The sequence below is a fragment of the Dermacentor silvarum genome, chromosome 3 (assembly GCF_013339745.2).
Source record: "Dermacentor silvarum isolate Dsil-2018 chromosome 3, BIME_Dsil_1.4, whole genome shotgun sequence".
NCBI lineage: Eukaryota > Metazoa > Arthropoda > Arachnida > Ixodida > Ixodidae > Dermacentor > Dermacentor silvarum.
The window spans coordinates 97,234,083-97,258,222 of NC_051156.1; the positions used below are offsets into that span (position 1 = coordinate 97,234,083).

The window sequence follows — 24,140 nt, forward strand, 5'->3', positions numbered from 1 at the left end:
CCGCAGTCGCGATTCGATACCGCTACCTTGTGCTCAGCAGCGCAACGCCTTAGCTGACTGAGCCACCCCGGCAGGTGCCTGTTGTATTTGGTTGTTTGAACGAGGTGCGCGGGCGCCATCACTCGATTTTCTTCGCAGCGGTGTCACCAATTTCTTCTACGCGACGTGATTTTACTACACGGAGCTCAACGACAACTTCTCACAGACCGTGGCCGGACATTCCTATCAAGTTATCACAGACATCCTCCAGTCCTGTGCAACGAGGCACAAGCTATCCACGTCATACCATCCGGAAACAAAGAGCCTTACGTCTCAATCGCACTCTCACACACATGCTCGCGAAATATGTGTCTTCAAATCACACGCGTGTAGCAATATATTTAACCCTTCAATAACGATACATATAAACACCCTGAAAATGTTTATTTTCTATCAAATGTCCAAAACACATAAAGAATAAGCCCAATAAAAAAGTTTTTGCGGAGGATTTTTTTCAGAAATAGGGGGTAGCAAATTGGAACTGGGCTTCACCCCAGGCAATCTAGGGCTTGATTTTCAATTTGTATAGACAGCGCTCAGCATATATGAACCACAGGGGTAAATTTCATTTGGTTTACATCAGGTGTGTGACACCCCTGCTGCTGAATATCATGTCTCCTCTGACCATGCTTTTAAAGGACAGTGGGTAGCAGCCAAACTTCTTCCTCTTCCAGTTTTCATGCTATAAACTAACCAATGATGGTTACTGCATGCCATTCAGTGTTGGCCCATGACATTTAGCCTGAAACTTCGTACGGAATACTGAAACTCGGCAAGAAAAAAAATTTCTGGTATGTTGCCGGTAGGCGACTATGATGTAGCATTTTCGGTTTCGAAACCCACATAATCCGCACCCAGGGGGCGCTGTTTGAATCTAAGCCTTGTTTGAAATAGTCACCTAGCAGGCTAAGTGACTATTTGTCGCCGCCCCGTTTCAAAGGGGATGCCAATAAATCATCATCATCATCATCATCATCATCATCACCCGCCTATATAAAGAGCTGTCTCCGTTATAAGAGTTCCTCGCCTCGGTACCTGTCTGCGTCTGCGTCAGTTGATCGGCCGCCGTCCCGGCGTGGCCCTGCGTTTCCTACGTGCCCGGCGTGGCATCCGTGGCCGCCACGCCACAACATTGGCGACGAGGACAATCCTAATGCATCGCAGCCAAATGTATATCGGCGACTGTGATATTGCTTCCGCGGCCAAGGAGGTTGAAAAAAAGGTTTTTTTTACCTCCTTGTCTTCGGCAAGCCCTTTCACCTTACTTTTGCCTGCCCCTACTATTTTCCCGCTCCTCCTCCGTCTTCTTCTGGAACCCTGCTTGGGTCAAGACTTCTCCGGCGTCTTGCCTCCGCCTCATCTCCTGCCTTTCCATCCTGACCCACAATGAACGCCGCCATACCTCCACCTCCTTTCCTTCAGTGCCTCGGCATGCCGGCAATTTCCTGGCGTGATTGGCGTCGCGGGAACCAGCGACGCCGAGGCAGCAGATTTATTCGAAGAGGCGCTGGCGGTACTCGGCAGGTGTTTTGCGCCAGAAGAGGACAAACTCGTTACACTACTGCAGTTCAAGCGGAGGATACAGGGTTCAGAGGAATCTACTACGGCATTTCTTAAAGAACTCCCCAGGCTTGCAAATGCGTGCGGGTTTGGGACAGCAACGCACGCTATCTTGAGATATCAAATTATCGACAGACTGCTGTCAAACCCATTACGGCGAAGATTTATACAGATGGGCAACGAGTTCACATTTTAAAAGGTCATGGACGTTGCAAAGGACAAAGAGCGTACTGACAAATTAATGCAAGAACTCAGCGTTCTCCAGGTAAACGCTCTGTTGCATCGGCAAGGCCCGCAACATGCCCGATGCGATGAGCATAGAGTTTCTCACTATAACACCTAGAGGGTAAACTGGCGCCACCGTCTATGCGAGTTTCTTAAAGGGCGCCGTGCCCTCATGGGAATGACGGGATATGTGTCTGCGAGGCTTGTGTTGGCTGGTGTTGAATGAGGCTTCGTCTAAAATGTGGATATGGCTACACAAATTATGCGTTCTTAAAGTAAAATCTACATAAAAGGCTTTCATTTACCCATATTACATCTCTCAATAAAGTTTACTCACCTACAATGCAGAATCAAGCGAAGAAAAGCAAGAACAGACGACAAGTTGTTCCAAAGCGAGCGATAATCTGGTCGTCTGCCATCCAACTTTAGCGGCCAGCTGATACTTTTTATGTTTCATATAATTGTGCATCTAATAGTAAGTCCTCAAAATTAAAGAAAACATGTGTTTGTGTAATATAAAGCTAAAGCAGCTTTTTACGTGCTGTTTTAGCAGGAAATGAATCACTGTGACAGACGGAACGGCGCTAGCCAGGCGCGTCTTCAAGGCTTTTTTGGCTCTCCGAGAACGATGCCAATCCGAAGTCACAATATACCGGCATTCCCATGGATACCACAGCGCAGCAGCGCCAGTTTTCCCTCTAGGTAACATAGTGAGAAACTGTATGGCGATGAGCGTCGCCTGCGACTAGAGTGTGCTAGAATATGGTCGAGTGGGACGAGCGGCTGGGGCAGCGCATGCTTTGCAGTGAGGCGCCCGACGTGTGAAAAATACTGGGGCGGCGCTGCGGTCGAAGTGGATTGGGCCGCATCAAGGTCGCGCCGTTGGAAACTGCTGGCGATACTGCTCGGCAGGGTCATTTGTACTACTTCGCGCGCTGGTATTTGCGTTCAGACCCATCAAATGGGGTTCATAATTGCATATGACATGCATTTATGCCTTAAGAATAAATTCCTTTCCTTTCTCTTCTTTATTAATTTTTTATTTTCTAATGCCGCTCGGTGATTGCGCGTACATTGCGGCCGCAGTGTCGGCTTCCATTCTACTCTGTTATTGTACGGTTCCCTTTGGAGAAAAAATATTTTTCTCGTTCTTCAAGCAGCATGTATCTCTCGTGTGTATTGTTGCGCATATAGTTTTCTATCAGTAGGTCTTGCGAAACGCAGACGAAGCAACATATGTAAGCTTCCTGCTTGCCGCTTCAATCAAGTAAAGCATATCTGCCCCATCCGGCGCCTTGTACTTAGATTTACGGGAAGCATTGGCATAGATAAAAAAAGAGTAAACTGCAGTGCAACATTCCATTCAAGTTTCCACCTTTCTCGCGTAACAGAATGCGGAGTAATTGGTACGGGTCATTTATTACAGTTGGACCTCGAGCGCCGCAAACGGTTTTAGTTAGCCATTCTATATGCTAATGTTTGGCCGTAAGCCGTACATGGAATTTTTTTTCCAGTCGATGCTTCAAAAAAGAAAAAAAAACGAAAGAAAGCCTGCGCGGTAGCCTAATTAGTGCCTATATTGTGGATACAGTGTTGCGCTGCTAATTCTGGAGCTCGCGGGTTCAATCCAGGTCGCGGAATTCGATGGGAACGAAATGGAAAAAGACTCGTGTACTTCTATTTCGGTGCGCGTTAAAGAACCCCAGGTGGAAAAAACTCAACCGGGTGCCTCATAATCATATCGTGGTTTTGCCACGTAAAACCCAACAATTCGCATATATAGAAAAAATGTCACAGTTTCGCCCTAAGGGCGAAGCAATGAATGCGATAGCAACACAGAAATGTCATACGAAGTAAGGTGAGCGGCTTTGGTAGCAATATGAATTGTAGTAAACATGAGCTGATTAAGTAAGCAGGTGTGCTGCGGCGTAAGTAGACCGACATGAAGAGAGACGCGACGACCACGAGAAGGCGCGTGTGAAACGGTGGTGTTGATGAGAAGCGCTTCACGTGGGCAGCGCGTGCGAAGGGACACACCTGTAGCGCTGCACTGCCGATCCGGGCAGCATTGCGTGTGTAGCGTGCGTTGGAAAATGTGGCCCGACTATTACGAACGGAATGAACAAGCGTGGTGTGAGCGCGCACAAACACGAAGAGATCACACTGAATGACAGCAGACAACGACTGTCAAAACGCTGGCAGCAAGCATACGCCGCAGCGGGCGAAGGTACGTGCGGTCTATCGCTTCAACGGAAACTGAGCGGCGAATGCCGTGTGGAGATAAGAGACGGTGCGAGCGAGCGACGAGCGCGGTTGTTGGCAGAGAAGTGCGCCCCCCCCCCCCCCCCCCTTGCTCCCTCCGGTGCTGGCTTCCTGCTTCCTTGCTTGCGCGTGGGAGATTGAGTGCGTTCGCTCTCCGTGATAGCGCGCGTCCCCGCACGCTTCCTCTCGGGCATACGGCGCGCGGCGAAGATTTTATCTATAGGGAACCTCACGGCGACGGCGACGACGACGCCGACGGCAGAAATCCGGTTCAAGTGTCCATATAATTGCTATCGCAATAAAAAAGAAAAAGAAAGAAAGCAGGTGGCTGCGTTCTTCGGCTTATTTCTGGGGATGTAAAAACAACAAATTATTCTCGAGTCTGATTTCCGAGAAAAACGTGTTACGCTTAATCTATATTTCATGCGTAAATGTAATGCCGTTCCCAAATGTATGACCACTCAACTCTGCAGCTTGTGTATTATAAACGGCTGCGTTCAGTTATCCGGTGCACTATCATAACGACCATAATGAAACAATTAAAGGAACGGCATATCTCACATACACGTAGAGGTATGTGCAGATCTGTTGCGTTCGTTGAAGATAAGTGCGGTACCCCATGGGGCACCCACTTTTAATGGGTGGCAAACATGGTGAGACTGTCAAAAATTCTTGTCTGAATCAAGTTAGCAGATTTACAGGCTGCTACAAAATGGGTCGTTTATATTGAATGAGAGCTAGGAGCTTGTTAAACAGGACTTATTAACACCCGTCCGTTAACTCTCCGGCAGCAACATCATTCGGAATAACAGTCCTCACTTGCATGCAGTCGCTCACCTTTGAGATTTCAATAGTGCTGTTATGCGTTACATTCGAACGGAAATGACTATTCGGCGTCGTACAGTATAATGATAACACACACACACGCACGCATATATATATATATATATATCTATATATATATAGATATCAGATGGTTTTGCCTGCTATGAGTATTATTTCTGCGAATGAGAGTTTTATTTCCAGTATTCACTAATAAGTGTGTTTGTCACTGCATACACGTGCGCTTATTCCGGTCGGGAGTTCTCACTTTTTCAATTATTGCATTTAGAATATTTGTTATTGTTTCCCTTACATATATATATCGTAAATATATATGTCTATGTACCGTTTGATTTAATTACCTAGAAATACATTCGTCATTGTTCGCGCCACGCAGTTAATAAACCTGGTTTATTTCACTCTATTATTATTTTCTTCGATCATTGTCCCTGATCAATATCCACCAACAAGAAGCGCGTGTAAAATGACACGATATCAATAATAAAATTTTCTTACGTAGCCTTCATGGTGCGGAGATACCAGTTACTTTTAGAGGACAGTGGTAAGAACAGCAGTTCACCTGGCTAAAACTACATTTGGCACCGGCCGTCAAGAGTCATGGACGCACCGAAGCAACTAAACCATTAAAAAATGTGCTGCACAGAGGTTCTGCGAGAAAAACAGGGCGCGGCCAGCGTCCGCGTAGCGAACGCGCGCTCGCTAGCAGACGACGCGCTTGACAACGACAGCAAATTTGAAGACGTCGCGTTGCATAATCTATGCTTCAAATATATATGCTTGGCAAAATGGTGTAAACACAAAGCTGCAGTTGAAATAAAGCGCTATTTTAAGAGCGTACTATGCGCAATCGGCCTCGGCGCCCGCAGCAAAAGTACGTTGAATATGCCGCGGAGCGCGTCTCCGCCTCTATCCAGTTCGCTCGCAGCGCCCTCGCACTAATGTTCCACACGCGGCGCCTCAGCGGCAGAGCGCCGTTCGGTCCACTCGACCATTGTCTAGTACACTCTACGTGCAACGCGACAGGCAAGATGGCGGCCTTCCTCCCCAGCCGGGTTACAGCGTACTAGAATAGGTCAGTGGAACAACCGCGTCCTTGGGTAGGGTGGCTAGAATTGGGAGGTGTGAAAAGCGGCCGCGGAAACCGGTCCCCAAAGCGCGCCGGTGCCGCAAGGGGCGCTGTACGCGGGATCTATGGAAAACAGATGCAGACGAAATCAGCACTGGGAACATACAGAACTTTGAAGCACGAAATTGCCAAAGAAAATATCTACGATAATTCTAGGGGAAGCTCTTTGTTGTTTGAAGCCAGGACGGGAGTATTGTTGTTGTTGAAGCCAGGACGGGAGTAGAGTGGAGCAGACGGCGTACTGCGTAGCGCTGCTCGCGCCCGACGAATCTCGCTCGTGCTACTTTGTGCGCACCAGTTCTGAGTATTAAGTGTTTTTTTTCTGAGCTTCTGCACTAACATATGGCACACTCCAATCGCGCAGCTTGTTCTTCTCGGATGCCCGTGGAAGCATGCCCGTCGAGAGGGGACGGAGTGAGACGTGGCGCGCATCAACGAGAAACTGGATTTGATGACGCGGTTCGACACGGCACAAGAGCACCTGATTTAGAAGCGAAAGTGTATCAGAGAGCTACACATTCATTCGGATCGTGTTAGGCTCCTCCTTTCAGGTGCAGAAATGTCATGACACGGATCTTTCTTTGCATTCCGCAATGTAAACATTTAGCCAAGGGTTGAAATGCACCACCTTTTTTTTTTCTTTGCGGAAACATGTTCCGCTGAAAAAAACGTCAATAGTGCAAATGAAAGAATATATTAGCTTATGCATTATAGTTACAGCTATAGAGAAATTAACCAAACATTTATGTCAGGAAAAAGCTTTATTCCAGACTCTCTATTCAGAACTTTTCCAGATAGCAACTTAGCATTAATTTTAATTCCAATGTACTTTAGTGTCATGCCGTTTTCCCCATTACAATTATGAATCGCTTCAACTAATTCAAACCATGTTTTTAATGCTTAGTCCCATTGTTAAATGCTTGCCTGCGCCTTTGCAGAAACATGTATTTAGACCCGTTACATGCCACTGGTCTCAAAATTGTGTGTACATTTTCTCTGCACACAGGAAAATTGAAATAAAAGAAATCCAGAGCCCTTCCACTATTGTGAAGATGGAAGCCAGCGAATCTGTGACTATGGTGGGTCTGCTGTAGTGAATATTGCTATAGTGAATTTATATATTATCTTTATTGATTATCTTTATTGTTACGGGGGAAAAGACGTAAGCAATATATTTACAGGATATTTACTATAACTGTAGCGGCTGACAAGATGGTAGTTGTTGGTGTCGCCTAGCTCGCGAAATTAAGCGCATCGTCTTCTTTGGAGTAATCGTACACGTCTTCTTCATCAGCCAGTCACAATATTGAGCGTCTTCGGCATGTTAGTCAAAGAGCAAGGACACCGGTGTCTTGTTTTCGCCCGGCGCGATGCCCAAATAGTGCGTTTGCTGCGTCAAGTCCGCCCGCGACGCCGACGAGATCTCTCCCGCTCCTCTTCGCGGTGGCTCATGCCCACATATCCAGCAGCGCGGGTATGAGCCACACGTGATTTCTTTCTTAGCTTCCTCCTTTCTTTCGTGCTCTCTTTCTTTATTGTCCCTGGCTCATACCCGCGCATATCCAGTGCGGGTATGCACCACACGTGATTTTATTATCGTTAATCGTGACGTAACTGACGAGCATATGATGTTATTGATCTCATGACCTATCAGGCATGTTACTCATCTGTTTTGACACCTGTGAGAGCAGCATTCCGGGCAAGTTAGTAATCCATTACTCAAGTATTACTTGAGTAATGGATGTAATGTAACGAAGTAATGGAATACAAGTATTACTTGTGTCCATTACTCAATAATACTTGAGTAATTTGACACCCGTAGTAAGGCACAACTGCGGGGAAACCGCCACGCACATGGAGCCGAAATGCTGATGATGCTGGTTTTCTTTTTCTTTTTTTTGTACACGCGGACACGATCCTGGAGGATCGTGTCCGCGATAGCTTTGCTGTAGAACACATGCACGCAGGAACAAGTTTATTTGAACTTTGCAGAACTTTCCAAGAGAAGTTTACTTTCTTCTCTTGGAGTTGCCTGTCAGATCTCGGTATTGCGCGAGCCCACTTTTGAAACACGTCTTTGCACGCTGGTATAACGCCGGTGCTCGGAAGAGAGAGAGAGAATAACTTTATTGAGAATGCCTGCAGAGTCGATTAGGCTCCCTCCACGCAGGGAGGACGAGCTTTCATCGCGACGCGGCCACTACGTCAGTCTCGTGCGTTATGCTCCTCGAGGTCTTGCTCCCTCGCTACTTCCGCGGGTCCGAGAGAGCCGCCGCCCCCTTCCGGGGGGTGCCGCCTCCCTTATCCTCGGTTTCGCTAGGTTGCTGCCTTCCTAGAGCTGCCGAGACCTGCTGGACGGCCTTGAGTTGTGTCTCTTGATAGTAGATCCTCGTTGCAGCCTCTAGCTGCGGCGGGATCGTCGTCTTCTCACTGGCTTCTCTCGGATTTATACCACAGTCCCAAAGGATGTGAGCCGCGGTAGCTCTCTCCTTCGCACACAGTCTACACACGTCACTCGTGTACACACTCGGACACACGTGCTTAGCTAGCACCGGGGTGAGCAGGGACCCTGTCTGTAATTGTCTGTATAACACTGCCTCCTTCCGGGTAAGCCCCGGGTGAGGTGGGGGCATAGTCTGTCTGTTCAGTCTGTACCATTTGACTATTTCGTTGAAGGTGGTCATCTTGTCCTTGGCACTGTACCGCGACAAACACTCCGAGTCGGCCATGTTTGCAGCCGCGCGGTTGGTTAGTCCTCGCGCGGCCGCGTTGGCCGTCTCGTTGTGGTTCGCGTTCCCGCGTTCCGACACGTCACTGCCCATGTGGGCCGGAAACCACTTGATCACAGCAGCACTTTTGCGCCCGATGTCTTCGACCTTGCGCAGTATGCGCGTGGCCTCACTACATACCATACCCTTGGCATAGTTCTTCACTGCCGTTCTAGAGTCACACAGCACTGTAGTGCATCCGGGGTCGGAGACGGCCAAGGCGATAGCCACCTCCTCCGCTTGGTGCGCTTCTCGAGTCCGGACGCTCGCTGCGGTCTTCGTTGCACCCGTCGATGCTCCGACGACCACAGCCGCGTATGCGTCGCTGCTGCCTCGATACTCCGCCGCGTCCACGTAGACGGCGCCTTCTTCTCTGGCGTGGAGGTCCACGAGAGCCCTGGCCCTCGCCAACCTCCGCTCCTTGTTGTGCTCGGGGTTGACGTTCTTCGGGATCGGGCAGACCCTGAGCTTTCTATTGATGCTATCCGGTATAGGTACGTTGTTCTGCTGCTTGCCTTCGCTCGGCTCGAGGCCAAGGTCCCGCAGTATCTGTCTTCCGGTTCTCGTTTCAGAGAGACGTTCGAGTTGCGCTGTACTATGTGCCTGTTCAAGCTGTTAGACTGGGAAGGCTTAGGAGTGAGGATCAACGGCGAATATCTCAGCAACCTTCGGTTTGCAGATGACATTGTCCTATTCAGCAACAATGGAGACGAATTACAACAAATGATTGAGGACCTTAATCGAGAAAGTGTAAGAATTGGGTTGAAGATGAATATGCAGAAGACAAAGATAATGTTCAATAGCCTGGCAAGGGAACAAGAATTCAGGATCGCCAGTCAGCCTCTAGAGTCTGTAAAGGAGTACGTTTATCTAGGTCAACTACTCACAGGGGACCCTGATCACGAGAAAGAAATTTACAGAAGAATAAAATTGGGTTGGAGTGCGTACGGCAGGCATTACCAAATCCTGACTGGGAGCTTACCACTGTCGTTGAAAAGAAAAGTGTACAATCATTGCATTCTACCGGTGCTAACATATGGGGCAGAAACTTGGAGGTTAACAATGAAGCTCGAGAACAAGTTAAGGACCGCACAAAGAGCGATGGAACGAAAAATCTTAGGACTAACGTTAAGAGACAGGAAGAGAGCGGTGTGGATCAGAGAACAAACGGGGATAGCCGATATTCTAGTTGACATTAAGCGGAAGAAATGGAGCTGGGCAGGCCATGTAATGCGTAGGATGGATAACCGGTGGACCATTAGGGTTACAGAATGGATACCAAGAGAAGGGAAGCGCAGTCGAGGTGGGCAGAAAACCAGATGGGATGATGAAGTTAGGAAATTTGCAGGCGCAAGTTGGAATGCGCTAGCGCAAGACAGGGGTAATTGGAGATCGCAGGGAGAGGCCTTCGTCCTGCAGTGGACATAAAATATAGGCTAATGATGATGATGATGATGATGTGCCTCGGCTATTTCGTCCAGCGTGTTGTGGACTCCCAGCGCCATGAATTTTTCGGTGCTCGTGCTCCCGAGGAGACCGAGTGCCGCCTTATACGCCTTGCGTATGGTGTCGTCTATCTTGTTACGTTCACTAGGCCTCCAGTTGTGGAAGGCGGCGACGTACGTTATGTGGCTAACTGCAAAGGATTGAACGAGCCTAGTCAGGCTCTCCTCCTTCATCCCCGCTCTTCTGTTGGACACCCTCTTGATGAGTCTCATTGCCGCGGCCGCTTTGCCCGCGAGCTTGTTCACCGTTTACTCGATTTCGCTCGATGAGCAGCCCGAGCACTCGAATCTTCTTGACTTCCGGTATTACTTGTCCTCCCGCCGTCTTGATCGTGATCTTGGGATGCTCGTACTTGAATTCCATATTCTTTCTTTTCCTGCCCGCTCCTTTCGGTGGAATCACCAGCAGCTCTGACTTGGCCGGAGTGCAGACGAGTCCAGACCCGTCCAGCTGCTCCTCGATGGCGTTGACCGCTTCCTGCAGCGTTGTCTCGATGTGTCCGCCGCTTCCTCCCGGTACCCATAGCGTAACGTCGTCGGCGTAGATGGTGTCCCGGACTCCCGTTACTCTTTCTAGCCGGTTGCCCACCCCGATCATCACGAGGTTGAAGAGTAACGGGGAGATCACCGAGCCCTGCGGGGTTCCGACGCTGCCCAGCTTCTTCTCTTCGAGCTGCAGGTCTCCCGCGCAGATTTCGGTGGTCCGTTCCGTCAGGAAGTCTTTGATGTACTCGTATGTCTTGCTGCCCATGTTTAGCCTGGATACTTGGGCCAGGATAGCCGAGTGCCTCACTTTATCGAAGGCGCTCTGCAGGTCCAGCCCAAGTATGGCTCTGTTGTCCTTGGTGGCCGTCATATCGTCGATGATCTCGTTCTTCAGTAAGATCATGGCGTCTTGCGTCCCGAGCTTGTTCCGAAACCCTATGATGGAATTCGGGTAGAGCTCCGATTCTTCCAGGTAACGCTGCCACCTGTTCATGAGAACGTGCTCGAGGACCTTTCCCACGCACGAAGTCAGCGAGATCGGCCTGAGGTTCTCTATGTTTGGTGGTCTGCCAGGCTTGGGGATGAGGATCGTCTTGGCTGCTTTCCATTGCTTGGGTAGCCTTCCATCTTGCCAGCACTTGTTGTAGAATTTCGTGAGCGTTTCGATGGCCGCTTCGTTGAGATTCTTGAGCGCTCTGTTAGTCACTCGGTCGGGAACCGCGGCGGACCTGCCATTGAGATCCTGCAGAGCAGCTCTGACTTCCCATGTCTCGATCTAGCGTCTCGTTCTCGTTGCCTTGGTAATCCAGGTGTCTTTCCGTGGGGGTGGTCGGTAGGTACTTGGCGTCCAAGTTCCGCTTGATCTTGTCCTCTCCGTGTTCGCAGATAGATTGCCTTGTGTAGGATCCTGGCCAGGTTGTTGTGTTGGTGGCCCTTGGTCTTTGTTTCGTCGAGGAGGTGCCGCAGCATGTTCCACGTCTTGCCCTTGTGTAACTGTCCGTCGGCTTCATTGCAGGCCTCGTTCCATTGTTGGGTGCATAGCACCTTGCAGTGAGCCTCGATCTGCCTGTTGAGCTCGGCGATCTTCTTCCTTAGACTTCGGTTCGTTCGTTGCTTCTGCCACCTCGCCTTTATGGACTGCTTGGCTTCTATCAAGTGGGCGAGCCGACTGTCCATCTTGTCTATTCGTTCGTCCGTTTCCAGCTCTTTGGTGGCTCTTTCCGTCGTCTCAACGACGTTAGCCGCCCATTTTTCGATTTCCATAATGTCCAGTTGCGCCGCGGGTAGTGCCGTTCGAAAGGCGTCCCAATCCGTAATGCGATGCTTCCTTATGCCGGTGTTGCCTTGGCCTTCGAGCGGTACGACGACCTCCACGATGTAGTGATCGCTGCCCAGCTCTTGTCTTCTCCCGTGTTTCTCCATTCCGCTTGTCTCGTTCTTCCTTCGGTTTTGATGAAGGTAAGGTCCGGAGTGGTGTCTCTCGTAACCGATGTACCGATTCTGGTGGGAAAGACCGGATCCGTGATTAGGTTCAGTCCCACGTCGGTGGCATCTTGCATCAGCTCTCTTCCCTTGACCGTCGTTCTTTGGTAGCCCCAGCCTTGGTTCGGAGCGTTAAAGTCTCCGCACACTAGGAGCGTATTGCTCCCCGCGACTCTACTCGCCTTGTGAAGTAGTGCCTTGAACTTCTCTTGTCCGTGAGACGGATTGCTGTAGACGTTCACCAGGAAAGTGCTCTCCTTCCTCTTCTTGCCCGTAATTACTTCCACCGTGCAGTGTTCGATGGCGCTTCTGCCGATCAGTTCGTGTTCCATGAAGGTGATCCCTTTCCTAACGAAGGTGCAGACCCCTCTGCCCTTGCCCTTGGACGTGTCCCTTTCGCTCGGCGGGCTGTCGTGCGACCGGTAGCCCGGGAGTCTTGGTGTCTCTTCGCTGTGTGTTTCTTGTATCATTATTACGTCTGGTTTCCTCGTTTGTTGCTGCAAGTGTTGCAGCAGCACCGCTCTCTTGCCGGTAAAGCCGTTGCAATTCCAGTGCCAGACCAAGAGGTCTCTCACTGGCGGTGTGGTTACTGCTATGCGTGCTGTCCCGGCCATGATTGCTGCAGTTTGGCCATGATCTGTGCTTCCATACTTTGCATTTGTGCCTGTATGTGCGCCTGCAGCTGTGTTTGCATCTGCGCTATCATGTTCTGGATCGTGCTCTGAATGTTGGCTGTCATCTGCTGAACCGTTTGCTCGAGCGCGGTGAGGCGTTCGTTGGTTACCTTGCTGGTCGCCTCAAGATGGTCGAGTCTGTCGCCCTGTTTTTCGATTCTCTCCGTTATCTTTCGTTCTTTGGCGCCCTCTATGGCTCTCCTCTTGGGAGCCGGTCCTGCCGCTATCGTGGCTCTCGGGTCTACTTCGACCTCTGGTTCGTCCTCGGTCATCTCTTGTTTCCTCTGTTGCGCGGGCTTCGGCTGCTGTTGCTGCTGCTGCTGCTGTTGCTGCATCGCAATTAATGTCGTTACCTTCTCGTTGATTTCCTTGATGGTTGCGTCCTGTTCAGCGATTCTCCGCTTTAGCTTCTCGTTCTCGTCTCTCAAGGATTTCTCCACCCCGTTCGCTTCTTGGATCTTCTTCGCGGCGTTTTGCGCCGGTGGTTGTCTCTTCTCTGCCATGTTTGCCTTGACTGCGTCGGCCCAGGAGCCTCTCTCCCCCGACTGCGACGGTCTGCGGCGACTGGCGCTCCTGCCTATTTTGCTGTCGTCCCTTTTGGGGCTGCTGTCGCGCTGCTTTGATTCCCCGCGGGGTCTCTCGGCAGGCGACGCTCGTCGCGGCGGAGAGCTTTCCGGGTCCTGTTGTTGTTGCATGGCTTCCATCTTGCGTTCCCATTGCCGCTTCTTGACCACGTACGGCATCTTGTACTTGTTTTTGCATTCCCTCTCGCCCGTTGTGTGCTGTCCCCCGCATAGCTTGCACTTGGGCTTGCATTCGCGTTCGTGACCCCCTCTGGGGTTCGCGATTCCGCAGCCAAAGCACACTTTGGCGTTGGTATTCGGGCATACGTCTCTTCTATGGCCGACCCTGCCGCATTGCTTGCACACGTCAAAGTGCTTGCGGTAAAGCCCACACTTGACCAATATCGAGCCATACTTGAAGTAGTTCGGTACTTTCTGTCCAGCGAAAAGTACTATCACCGTGGTTGTATTGCCGATTATGTGCGCCTCCACCGCTAGGGGGTTGTAGGGGTTCACGATGTTTTCGGCTATCTCCTCCGGGGTATCGTCTACGGCTATACCTCGGATGACTCCCTTGACCGTGCCGTTTGGCGCCGTTCGGTAGGCGTTGATTTCGTATGTCTTACTTCCTATGTTAAGGGCTTTGACCTTAGAGTACAGCGTGGCGCGCCTCTCGTCCGGGGCGCTGACCACGATGATGTTTTGCTGCGCGTTTGTGCAGATGGTGTCTGCTTTGGCTTCTTCCTTCGTTACTCGAGCCGCCGTCCTGACGACCGACATGATAATTGAAGCCTCCGTTTTCGCTACGTTGAGACCGCCACGTGGTCTCATGACTACCTTGGTGTCTTCTTTCGGCATATCTATCGGCATCCTCGCCGCTTTCGTTACCGAAGCTGCAACTCTCTTAGCAAAGCTGGCCATGGTCTTGGGTCTAGACTGGCGAGTAATGGTGGCGGACTCACCGTTTTCCTTGCCGGCCATGATCTGCTTGATGCGCTTGCCGGAGGCCGACCAGCCTTCGACTTCTTCCGGTGTAATGTCCTCTCCGTGAACTTCGATGCACGTGCGCCCGCCGAAACTGCCGATGCTCAGCGTTGACTCCGTGTTGTCTTCCATCGACGTGACCACTTCCATTTCGGATGCCATCTTGGTCGTACTCATCGCCGGGTTAGGCCTAGCGGCCGGGCCCGTCACGACCGGTGGGCGTACTCGTGGTAGGCCTACGTTAGGCTTAGCAAAAAGTCCGCACCGCACCAGAGAAGAGTCCTCGTAAATCGAGAAAATCACGTACCGCTTGGTCAAAACTGGTACCGGTCGATGCCCCGCACCTTCGCGCACACTTTGGTACCGATTATATCGCGGTAACTGTAAATTAACGCTGCGTTGATTGGCATAATAGCAGGAGTCGATGTGAAGCGCGTCCGCTCCCGTCGACAACCGCGCGTTCCTGGTGCTCGGAACAAATACTTTTTCGGCGGACGACCGGTACCCAGAATTGCACTCAGGAACGAAACACCAGCGTTCAGTTTTCTTCTTCGTTTTAGAGTGCATCTTTACTACAGCTCACAAATGCATGACCCACGTGAATAAAAATCACGTAACCGATTAAAAAAAAACGACGCAACAGCAACCCCTTGATGCTGTCCTACAGGGAATCTGCGACAGCGGTGGCGGCACGGCCCCGCGCCCCCTGCAGCAGCGCCCCTAGCGGCAGCGGCGCACCGAGGGACCCTGTCTGGCAAGGGAAACGCGCCGCGCTTTTCACACCTCCCAATTATAGCCACCCTACCTTGGGCGACTATCGCGGCGGCGAAAGTAGCGGCGGCGCTGTGATCGGCGACTACGGGGACGCGCGCATCGAAGCCTACGCGGCATGTGGACTCTAAAGGCAACTGCTTTCATTCAGTCGCACCCAGGACGCGCCCGTTAAGTGAAATGAAATTTTCTAGCGTTTGAAATTTACTCTTTCTCTATTTTAGCCAAAACCGCGATGCAAAGATGCTTTCTTGCACCGATTGGAAATGACGGTACATGCCGTGCGCAGTGTTTACTGGTATGAATAGATGAGACGAAATAAATAAAAAAACTGCAACAGAAAATGATTACCTTCAATGTTTTATTCCACACTGCCGTGGTATGATAATGCCAAGAATTCGCATACTATTAGAATGCACAACACAAATATACAAAACGTTCCAGGTGAAGAAAATGCAGAAGTTATTAACATACACAAATGTACAATGATTTAGAAACACATGAAAAGGTTTTCCATGGTATGACAAAATTGATAACCTAATACAGAAATGCACAATAGAAAACATGTTTAGCAATGCCATGGTTAAATAACGCAAAAATGTCTTCACACGAAAAGCACCAGAGCTATCCTCTGTGCAAAATACGTCGCTTTCGACTCTCACTTCACCTGTGACGGCGTCAAAGGTGCACGAAGTGAAACAAATTCCTTCCGCGTCTTGCATCTCATGCAGAACCCAGCGCTTATTAGGCGAGGTTACATTCTTAAGCGCGGCGACAGTCACGACAGAATTTACATCACCACTTTCGTGCTCGTACACACAAAGTGTCTCACAAACATCAGTAGGCTCACTTACAGTCTGACGCTCTTCAGCACTCGAGAAAAGTACCTTTTTAGCTGGTCTGTTGATCTCTTCAGCCTTTCGTTTCCTCGCGTTCCTTCTCGGCACCGCGCGCTTGCTTAAGTACGCCCCGGGCCGGGGTGTTCGGTAAGATTGTTGGCACGGCGTCTGACGAAAGCGTAGGCTTTCCTCGCGGTGATGATGATGTGTGGTGTTTTATGGCGCAAGGGCCATTTATGGCCAAAGAGCGCCATGCCAGTGTTTGTGAGTGTGCGGTCGAGCAATGAATTCTGAGTAGATGAAACGTGGCTGTAAAGGGGCCTAAAATAATCGCTTTAAAGTGCGTAAAATATACATGTACTAAAATCATGGCAATGACTAATGATGTGTACTATGGAATCAGGAATGCATTGAGAAAGAAGAATAATATATTTAAAATATTTAGGATACAGTAATTGACAAGAAGCACTACTACCTCAACAAAGCCTTTGAACCACAAGGGCCTGGAGGCATGTGCTATAAAAAAAACTATCACAGCAACATCCTCTGGAGAGAGGATGCGCTACGAACTTATTGGGCTAATAACATGTAGCACAACATCATTCAAAAAATCGAGGACTGCTTTGGCATTAAAAAGCGTTCTTCACCAATAAACATCATGGGATGCTGAGGGATATTGTAGCGGTATGCTACAGGGAAATGTTTCCTTCTCTCGGCTTCCCGGCACTCCACGATGACATGGAGGACGGTCAGCCTCTCACCACATCTACCACAGGTTGGTGGTTCATCACCAATAAGCAAAAAATTGTGGGTGCCATATGTATGTCCTATTCTTAGACGACAGAACAGGACATCAGTTCGTCGTGTTTTCGTTATGGGGGGCCAGTAACCTAACTGTGGCTTAATCAAATGAAGCTTATTACTTGTTTCTGTGTCCCACAAGCGTTGCCAGTGGCTTCGCAGTTTCTTTCGTAAGAAAGATTTCAAATCTGTTGCAGAAACAGCAGCTGTAGAGTTAATAGCGGGTGATGTCACTGATGTGGCCATTTGGTCGGCAAGAACATTGCCCTCGAAGCCTCTATGCCCAGGCACCCAGCATATAATGACATGCTGGTTAGTTGCGTATGCTCTACAAAGAACAGAATAGAGCTCAATAAGAACAGGGTTTTTCTGTTTACAGGGTGACTTCAAGGCTTTTACGACGCTTTAGGAGTCTGTAAAAATAATAGTTTTTTTCAAGTTTTGATTTCTTTAAATGCTTTACAGCTGACAATATTGCGTAGGCCTCAGCCGTAAAGATGCTTGTTTCGGGGTGGAGTACGCCGGATTCCGAGAAGGACGGACCGACGGCTGCATAAGATACTCCGACATGCGATTTATAAGCGTCTGTTTAAATTCTGTGCACGAGTACTTGGACTGTAATTCTAGGAAATGCATTCGGATTTCGACCTCTGAAGCTTGCTTTGTAACCTCTACAAATGATATATCACATGCTACTACCTGCCACTCCCAAGGTGGTAACAGCTTGCCTGAAGGCATTAGGCGATGTTCGAGGAGTGGGATATCCATTTCTTCGCTAAGCTCCCTGACATGCAGTGAGAAAGGCTGTCTTACAGAGGGACGATTACGAAAAAGTGTAGCACACGTCCTATCGTTAACGGTATTAAAACACGGATGCTGATGATTAGAGTGGACTTTAAGGAAATATGTGAGGCTGGTGTATATTCTCTGCAGATGGAGTGACCACTCATTTGATTCGACGTATAAACTTTCAATGGGGCTTGTTCTGAAAGCGCCGGTGGCCAGGCGGATACCTAAATGGTGAACGGGATCTAGCATATTTAGCGCGCTTGGGACAGCAGGGCGATATTTTCACGTACGAGTTTGTACCGCTGGGGACAAAATGACGTTGGTTGGGGAAGAAGAGGCTGAAGTGTCTCGGAGCTCGGTAGATGGTGTCACCCTGGCCACAGAGCTAGAACCCTCTGTATATATTGTAAATACATATATTTTCTCCCCGTAACATTTTGGTGGAAGTGCGGGGTAATCTCGCCACAAGCCGGCCCTGGATCTTCGCAGCGGGCGTCACATCGGTTCAGCTGTTATGGTTACTGACGCTGCCTCCGACGCTGACGCTGCCTCCGCCGCTCAGACACCGGTGGAAGTGGTACTAACCCAGCTACGTCACCCGGGAATCTTCACTGGCACTGGCAAGGTCGACGTCGAAGACTGGCTGACGTCGTACGAGCGCGTCGGTAAGCACAAGTGGAATGCCACACATTTGCTGGCCAACCTGATCTTTTACTTGGGAGGAACCGCGAAGGTATGATTCGAGACGCATGAAACCGAAATTACAAGCTTGGACTCCTGCAAGGAAAAGCTACGCGATCTTTTCGGAAGATCTGTGGGACGTCAAATGGAGGCCAAGCAAGAGCTAGCGTCTCGTGTCCAGACACCAACCGAATCGTACGTCGCGTATACTCAAGACGTTCTGGCTCTCTGCCGTAAAGCGGACGCGGACATGCTAGAGGCCGATAGGGTTGGACTCATCTTGAAGGGCATCGCAAACGATGCGTTCAACCTCCTGCTTTGCAGGAACTGCTCAACGGTTGAATCCATCATAAAGCAATGCCGGAATTTTGAGTAAGCGAAGAGCAAACGCATCGTAGAACGCTTCGACCGACTTTCCAATACGGCTGCCACTTCCTCCTGCAACGACCCGCCATCATCACATCCACCTGCCACGCCAAGCTTGACGCAGGTCATCCGCCGCGAACTTGAGGCTATGGCTCCATTTTCTCACTGTCCCCATACGCATGACAACATGACCATCTCGCTCATTCAAGCTGTTGTCCGCCAATAAAATGCCAACATGGACATCCAGTCTGCCGTCCGCCCACGTCCCACCCCTACCACTCCTCTCATTGCCTCTGCTGCACCTAGCCAGTCGTTCCCGAGTCGATATCGGAACCCATCTGAGTGGCGGACACCGGATGACAGGCCGATTTGCTTTGCTTGCTCCGGGGTCGGTCACATCTGCCGCCACTGCCGTAGTAGCCGCTGGTACTCCTCGCCTCGACCATACGCTCATCGCCGCTTCGACCGAGACCCTCGGTCTCTGTCGCCCCTTTCTGAACCATACTGTGCCAGCCTTCCCTCTCGGGGATACACCACTAGCCGCTCACCCTCGCCGCAACGCCGTCAGTCCCGCTCGCCTACACCTCGACGTCCCTCGTCCCCGTCCTACGCGGGCCGCTTCTCGGGAAACTAAGCAATGCAGCCCCCGGAGGTGAGGCTGCGTTGACGACTCGGACTGCAAAACCTCTGCTGACCCCTGCTGCTCGACCGAACCTTGTTGAAATTTTTGTTGATGATGTACCCGTTCAAGCCCTCATCGATACTGGCGCTCAGGTGTGGATTATGCGATCAAATCTTCGTAGCCGTCTCCGTAAAGTCCTGACACCTGCCGAGTCGCCTGCCGTCCGAGTGGCAGTACAACAGCCGTGATGGGAATGTGCGCCGCCCGTGTTACCATTGCCGGTCGTCCTGTGTTAGTCCTGTTCACTGTACTGGCAGAGTGTCCCCACGAAGTGATTCTTGGAATCGACTTCCTGACTGCTCATTCAGCACTTACTGACTGTGCAACCGGCACCCTTCGCCTTGAACTGCCCCATCACTTTGCCGACCCGACCGAAGACCACAAGTCCCGACTTCGTTCGGCTGAATTTGTTCGCCTGCAACCTGATGCTGCGACCTACGTCCTCATGTCGCCTTCTCCTCCACTTCGAGATGGTCCTTACGTGGTGTCCCCACTTTGCGACGTTCTCCTGGCACGCCAAATCGCACTACCCAGCTCCATTTTCACTCTTGTTAACAATCGAGCGTGGCTTCCCCTTCTGAACTTTGGTTCGTGTCTGCAAGTGCTTCCTGAGGGTGTATCTCTCGCTTTGCTGTCCCCTTTGGAAGAGTGTGGAGTAGCTGCTCTTACGCCCGAACCACGATTCGACAATGCTGCAGCTTCCGACCGTCCTACTTCAAGCAACGACAAGTTTACGTCCATGATAGCTACTGACCTATGGCCTGTTTACGCCGACGCCCTTCGCCGTATTCTGATGTCCTATGAAGACATCTTTGATTTTGGAAATCGCCCGCTAGGTCGCACCCGTGTCGTCACCCATCCCATCCTCACTGGTGACGCTCCTCCTATACACCGGAGGCCCTACCGTGTGTCAGCGGCTGAACGCCAGGTGATCCAAATGGAGGTGGACAAAATGCTCTCCAAAGATATTATCGAGCCTTCCTGCAGTCCGTGGGCGTCACCTGTCGTTTTGGTTAAAAAGAAGGACAATACCTGGAGATTTTGTATCGATTACCGTCACCTGAATAAGATTACGAAAAAGGACGTGTATCCGCTTCCGCGTATTGATGACGGGTTGGACTGCTTACACGGTGCCAGTTATTTTTCATCGATTGATTTGCACTCCGGCTACTGGCAAATCGCAGTGGATGAACGAGATCGCGAAAAGACCGCCTTCGTCACCCCAGATGGCCTCTACCAATTTAAAGTGATGCCTTTCGGACTGTGTAATGCCCCTGCTACCTTCGAGCGCATGATGGACTCTCTTCGGCGCGGATTCAAATGGACCACATGCCTCTGCTACCTTGATGACGCCATAGTTTTTTCACCGACGTTTGAGAGCCACCTTCACCGACTTTCAGCTATCCTTGATGTTTTTCGACGTGCCGGCCTACAACTCAATTCTGCAAAATGCCATTTCGGCCACCGCCAAATACGAGTACTTGGTCACTTGGTTGACGCTTCTGGCGTCCAGCCTGATCCTGACAAAGTTCGTGCCGTTGGGGAGTTTCCCCTTCCGCGTTCTCCTACCGATGTCCGCAGTTTTCTAGGGCTGTGTTCCTATTTTCGGCGATTTATCCAGAACTTTGCCGACATCGCTCGTCCTCTCACAGACCTTCTGAAAAAGGACACTACTTTTCGTTGGGGACCCGACCAGGCTGAAGCATTTTCAACGCTTATCAGTCGCCTTACCAATCCACCCGTGTTGGGTCATTTTGATCCGCATGCCTACGCAGAAGTTCACACTGATGAAAGCGGCCATGGCATTGGCGCTATCTTGTCCCAACGACAGCGGGACACCAATCGCGTGATCGCGTATGCTAGCCGTCTTCTTTCTGCACCAGAGCGAAACTACTCGATAGCAGAACGTGAATGCTTGGCCCTTGTTTGGTCCATTGCCAAGTTCCGCCCTTACCTGTTCGGTCGACATTTCACCGTCGTGACAGATCATCATGCCTTATGTTGGCTATCCTCACTCAGAGACCCGACAGGCCGTCTTGGCCGCTGGGCTTTACGCCTGCAAGAGTACACGTTTTCCGTGTCCTACAAATCTGGGTGGTTACATAAGGACGCCGACTGCCTCTCCCGCTACCCTGTCGACCCACCCGATGGCACCGAAACCGATACAGATACCTGCGTTTTGTCGATCTCCGACTTCTCACGCATCGCGGACGAGCAGCGTCGTGACCCATATTCGCGATCCAACATCAAACGCATTACCTCGGAGCAACAGGACGCTTCTCTCCGTATGTTTGTTCTCCAGGACGGGACCTTATATCGACGCAATATGAATCCACATGGTGCTGAACTGCTCCTCGTCGTTCCTCAGCATCTGCGCTCGACAATTCTCTCGCAGTTACACGATGCGCCTACCACTGGTCATTTGGGTGTCTCCCGTACATACGACCGTGTGCGCAGACGATTTTTCTGGCCTGGGCTATATCTCTCTGTTCGAAGCTACGTCGCTGCCTGCGAACTTTGCCAACGCCACAAGAAGCCTCCATTGTCTCCCGCTGGCCACCTTCAGCCTATAGATATCCCCAGTGAGCCATTTTTCCGCGTCGGCCTGGACCTCATTGGCCCATTTCCTACCTCATCCTCGGGCAACAAATGGGTGACTGTTGCGACGGACTATACCACGCGTTATGCCATAACGCGGGCCCTCCCTACAAGCTGCGCAACTGATGTGGCTGATTTTCTCCTCCATGAAGTGATCCTACATCATGGTGCCCCACGTCAGCTACTCACCGATAGAGGCCCCTGTTTTCTTTCTAAGGTTGTCGACGACCTTCTTCGCTCTTGCTCAACGTCCCACAAGTTCACGACGGCTTACCACCCACAGACAAACGGACTTACCGAGCGTCTCAACCGTAAACTTACGGACATGCTCTCCATGTACGTGTGTGATGATCACACACGGACATTCTCTCCATGTACGTGTGTGATGATCACCGCGATTGGGACTGCACCTTACCTTTCGTGACGTTTGCATACAATTCGTCGCGTCACGATATTACTGGTTATTCCCCGTTCTATCTACTATATGGCCGTCACCCTCTCCTGCCTCTTGACTCACTGCTCCCTTCTGACGCCACCACTACCACGTTCTATGCTCACGACGCCATTGTTCGCGCTGCCGCAGCACGTCGTATTGCCCGTGACCGTCTTCTGGCGTCTCAGACTATCCAGAAGCACCATTACGACAGTCGTCGTCGGAACGCTCATTTCAGCCCTGGGTCCCTTGTTCTGCTTTGGGTACCCTCCCGTCGCGTCGGCCTTTGCGAAAAACTGCTGCCACGATACGTCGGGCCATACCGAGTTCTTCGCCAAGTCACCAGCCTCACATATGAGATCTCACCTGTGAATTCGAAGTCTTCTACAACCCCAGGAACTGATATCGTGCACGTTTTGCGACTAAAGCCCTATAACTCGCACGCGGATTTGACACCCTAAGAAGCATCGAGACGATGCTTCTGCCGTCGGGGGGTTCATGTCACGTACGAGTCTGTGCCGCTGTGGACAAAATGACGTTGGTTGGGGAAGAAGAGGCTGAAGTGTCTCGGAGCTCGGTAGATGGTGTCACCCTGGCAACAGAGCTACAACCTTCTGTATATATTGTAAATACATATATTTTCTCCCCGTAACAATATACTACAGCGCCATAATCCAGTCGCGATCTAATGAGGCTCTTGTAAAGATTCATTAAACATTTCCTGTCGCTGCCCCATGTTGTGTGAGATAGAATCTTCATTAGGTTCATTGTTTTTAGGCATTTTCCTTTGAGATATTTTATGTGGGGAATAAAAGTTAGCCTAAAGTCAAGTATGATGCCTAAAAACTTGTGTTCTTTGTTCACAATATTTGCTGTCCATGCAGTTCTACACAGGGATCTGGGATCAGGCCTCTATTTTTTGTGAAAAGAACACAAGAACGTTTGTGGGGGTTAACTTTAAACCCGTTTTCGTCTGCCCATTTGGACACCTTGTTCAAGCCCTGCTGTACCTGTCTCTCGCACACTGCGACGTTACATGACTTGAAGCCTATTTGTAAGTCGTCTACGTAGACGGAATAAAAAATAGCCGGTGGTAATGAGGCACGGAGTGTGTTCATCTTAACGATAAATAGTGTGCAGCTGAGCACACCTCCTTGGGGTACACCAGTTTCCTGTATAAATGGACGTGGCAATACATTGCCGATTCTGACACGGAAGGTATGATTAGACAAATAGCTTTCTACTAGGCTTAGCATATTGCCATGGATGCCCATTCGCGACAGGTCTCTCAGGATTCCGTAACGCCATGTTGTGTCGTACGCCTTCTCCATATCGAGGAATACCGATAAGGAAAAACTGTATATGCACAAATGCGTCCCGGATATTTCCTTCAATGCGCGCAAGGTGATCAGTTGTGGATCGCCCTTCTCTAAAGCCACACTGATAGGGATCAAGCACTTTGTTGAGTTCAAGGAAATGTATGAGTCGTCGATTAACCATTTTTTCAAATAGCTTACATACGCAAATTGTGAGCGCTTTGGGACGGTAACTTGCCGCCGAGGAAGGATCTTTACCTTGCTTCAATACAGGGACCACAATCGCTTCTTTCCATGCAGACGGAAGGTATCCGGCAGCCCAAATAGTGTTGAAAAGTGCGAGTAGT

At 50.3% G+C, this 24,140-nt stretch overlaps 1 protein-coding gene and 1 pseudogene across 1 annotated transcript; both read right to left on the reverse strand.

Annotated features, from left to right (window-relative positions):
• Nucleotides 1-8,175: 8,175 nt before the first annotated feature.
• Nucleotides 8,176-11,990, reverse strand: LOC119443931 (uncharacterized; annotated as a pseudogene).
• A 535-nt stretch (nucleotides 11,991-12,525) lies between these two features.
• LOC119444583 (uncharacterized) lies at nucleotides 12,526-14,679 on the reverse strand. The gene has a single exon (XM_037708957.2). It carries the CDS (start codon nucleotides 14,677-14,679, stop codon nucleotides 12,889-12,891), a length of 1,791 nt encoding a protein of 596 aa, XP_037564885.2. The 3' UTR covers nucleotides 12,526-12,888.
• Between the last annotated feature and the right edge of the window lie 9,461 nt (nucleotides 14,680-24,140).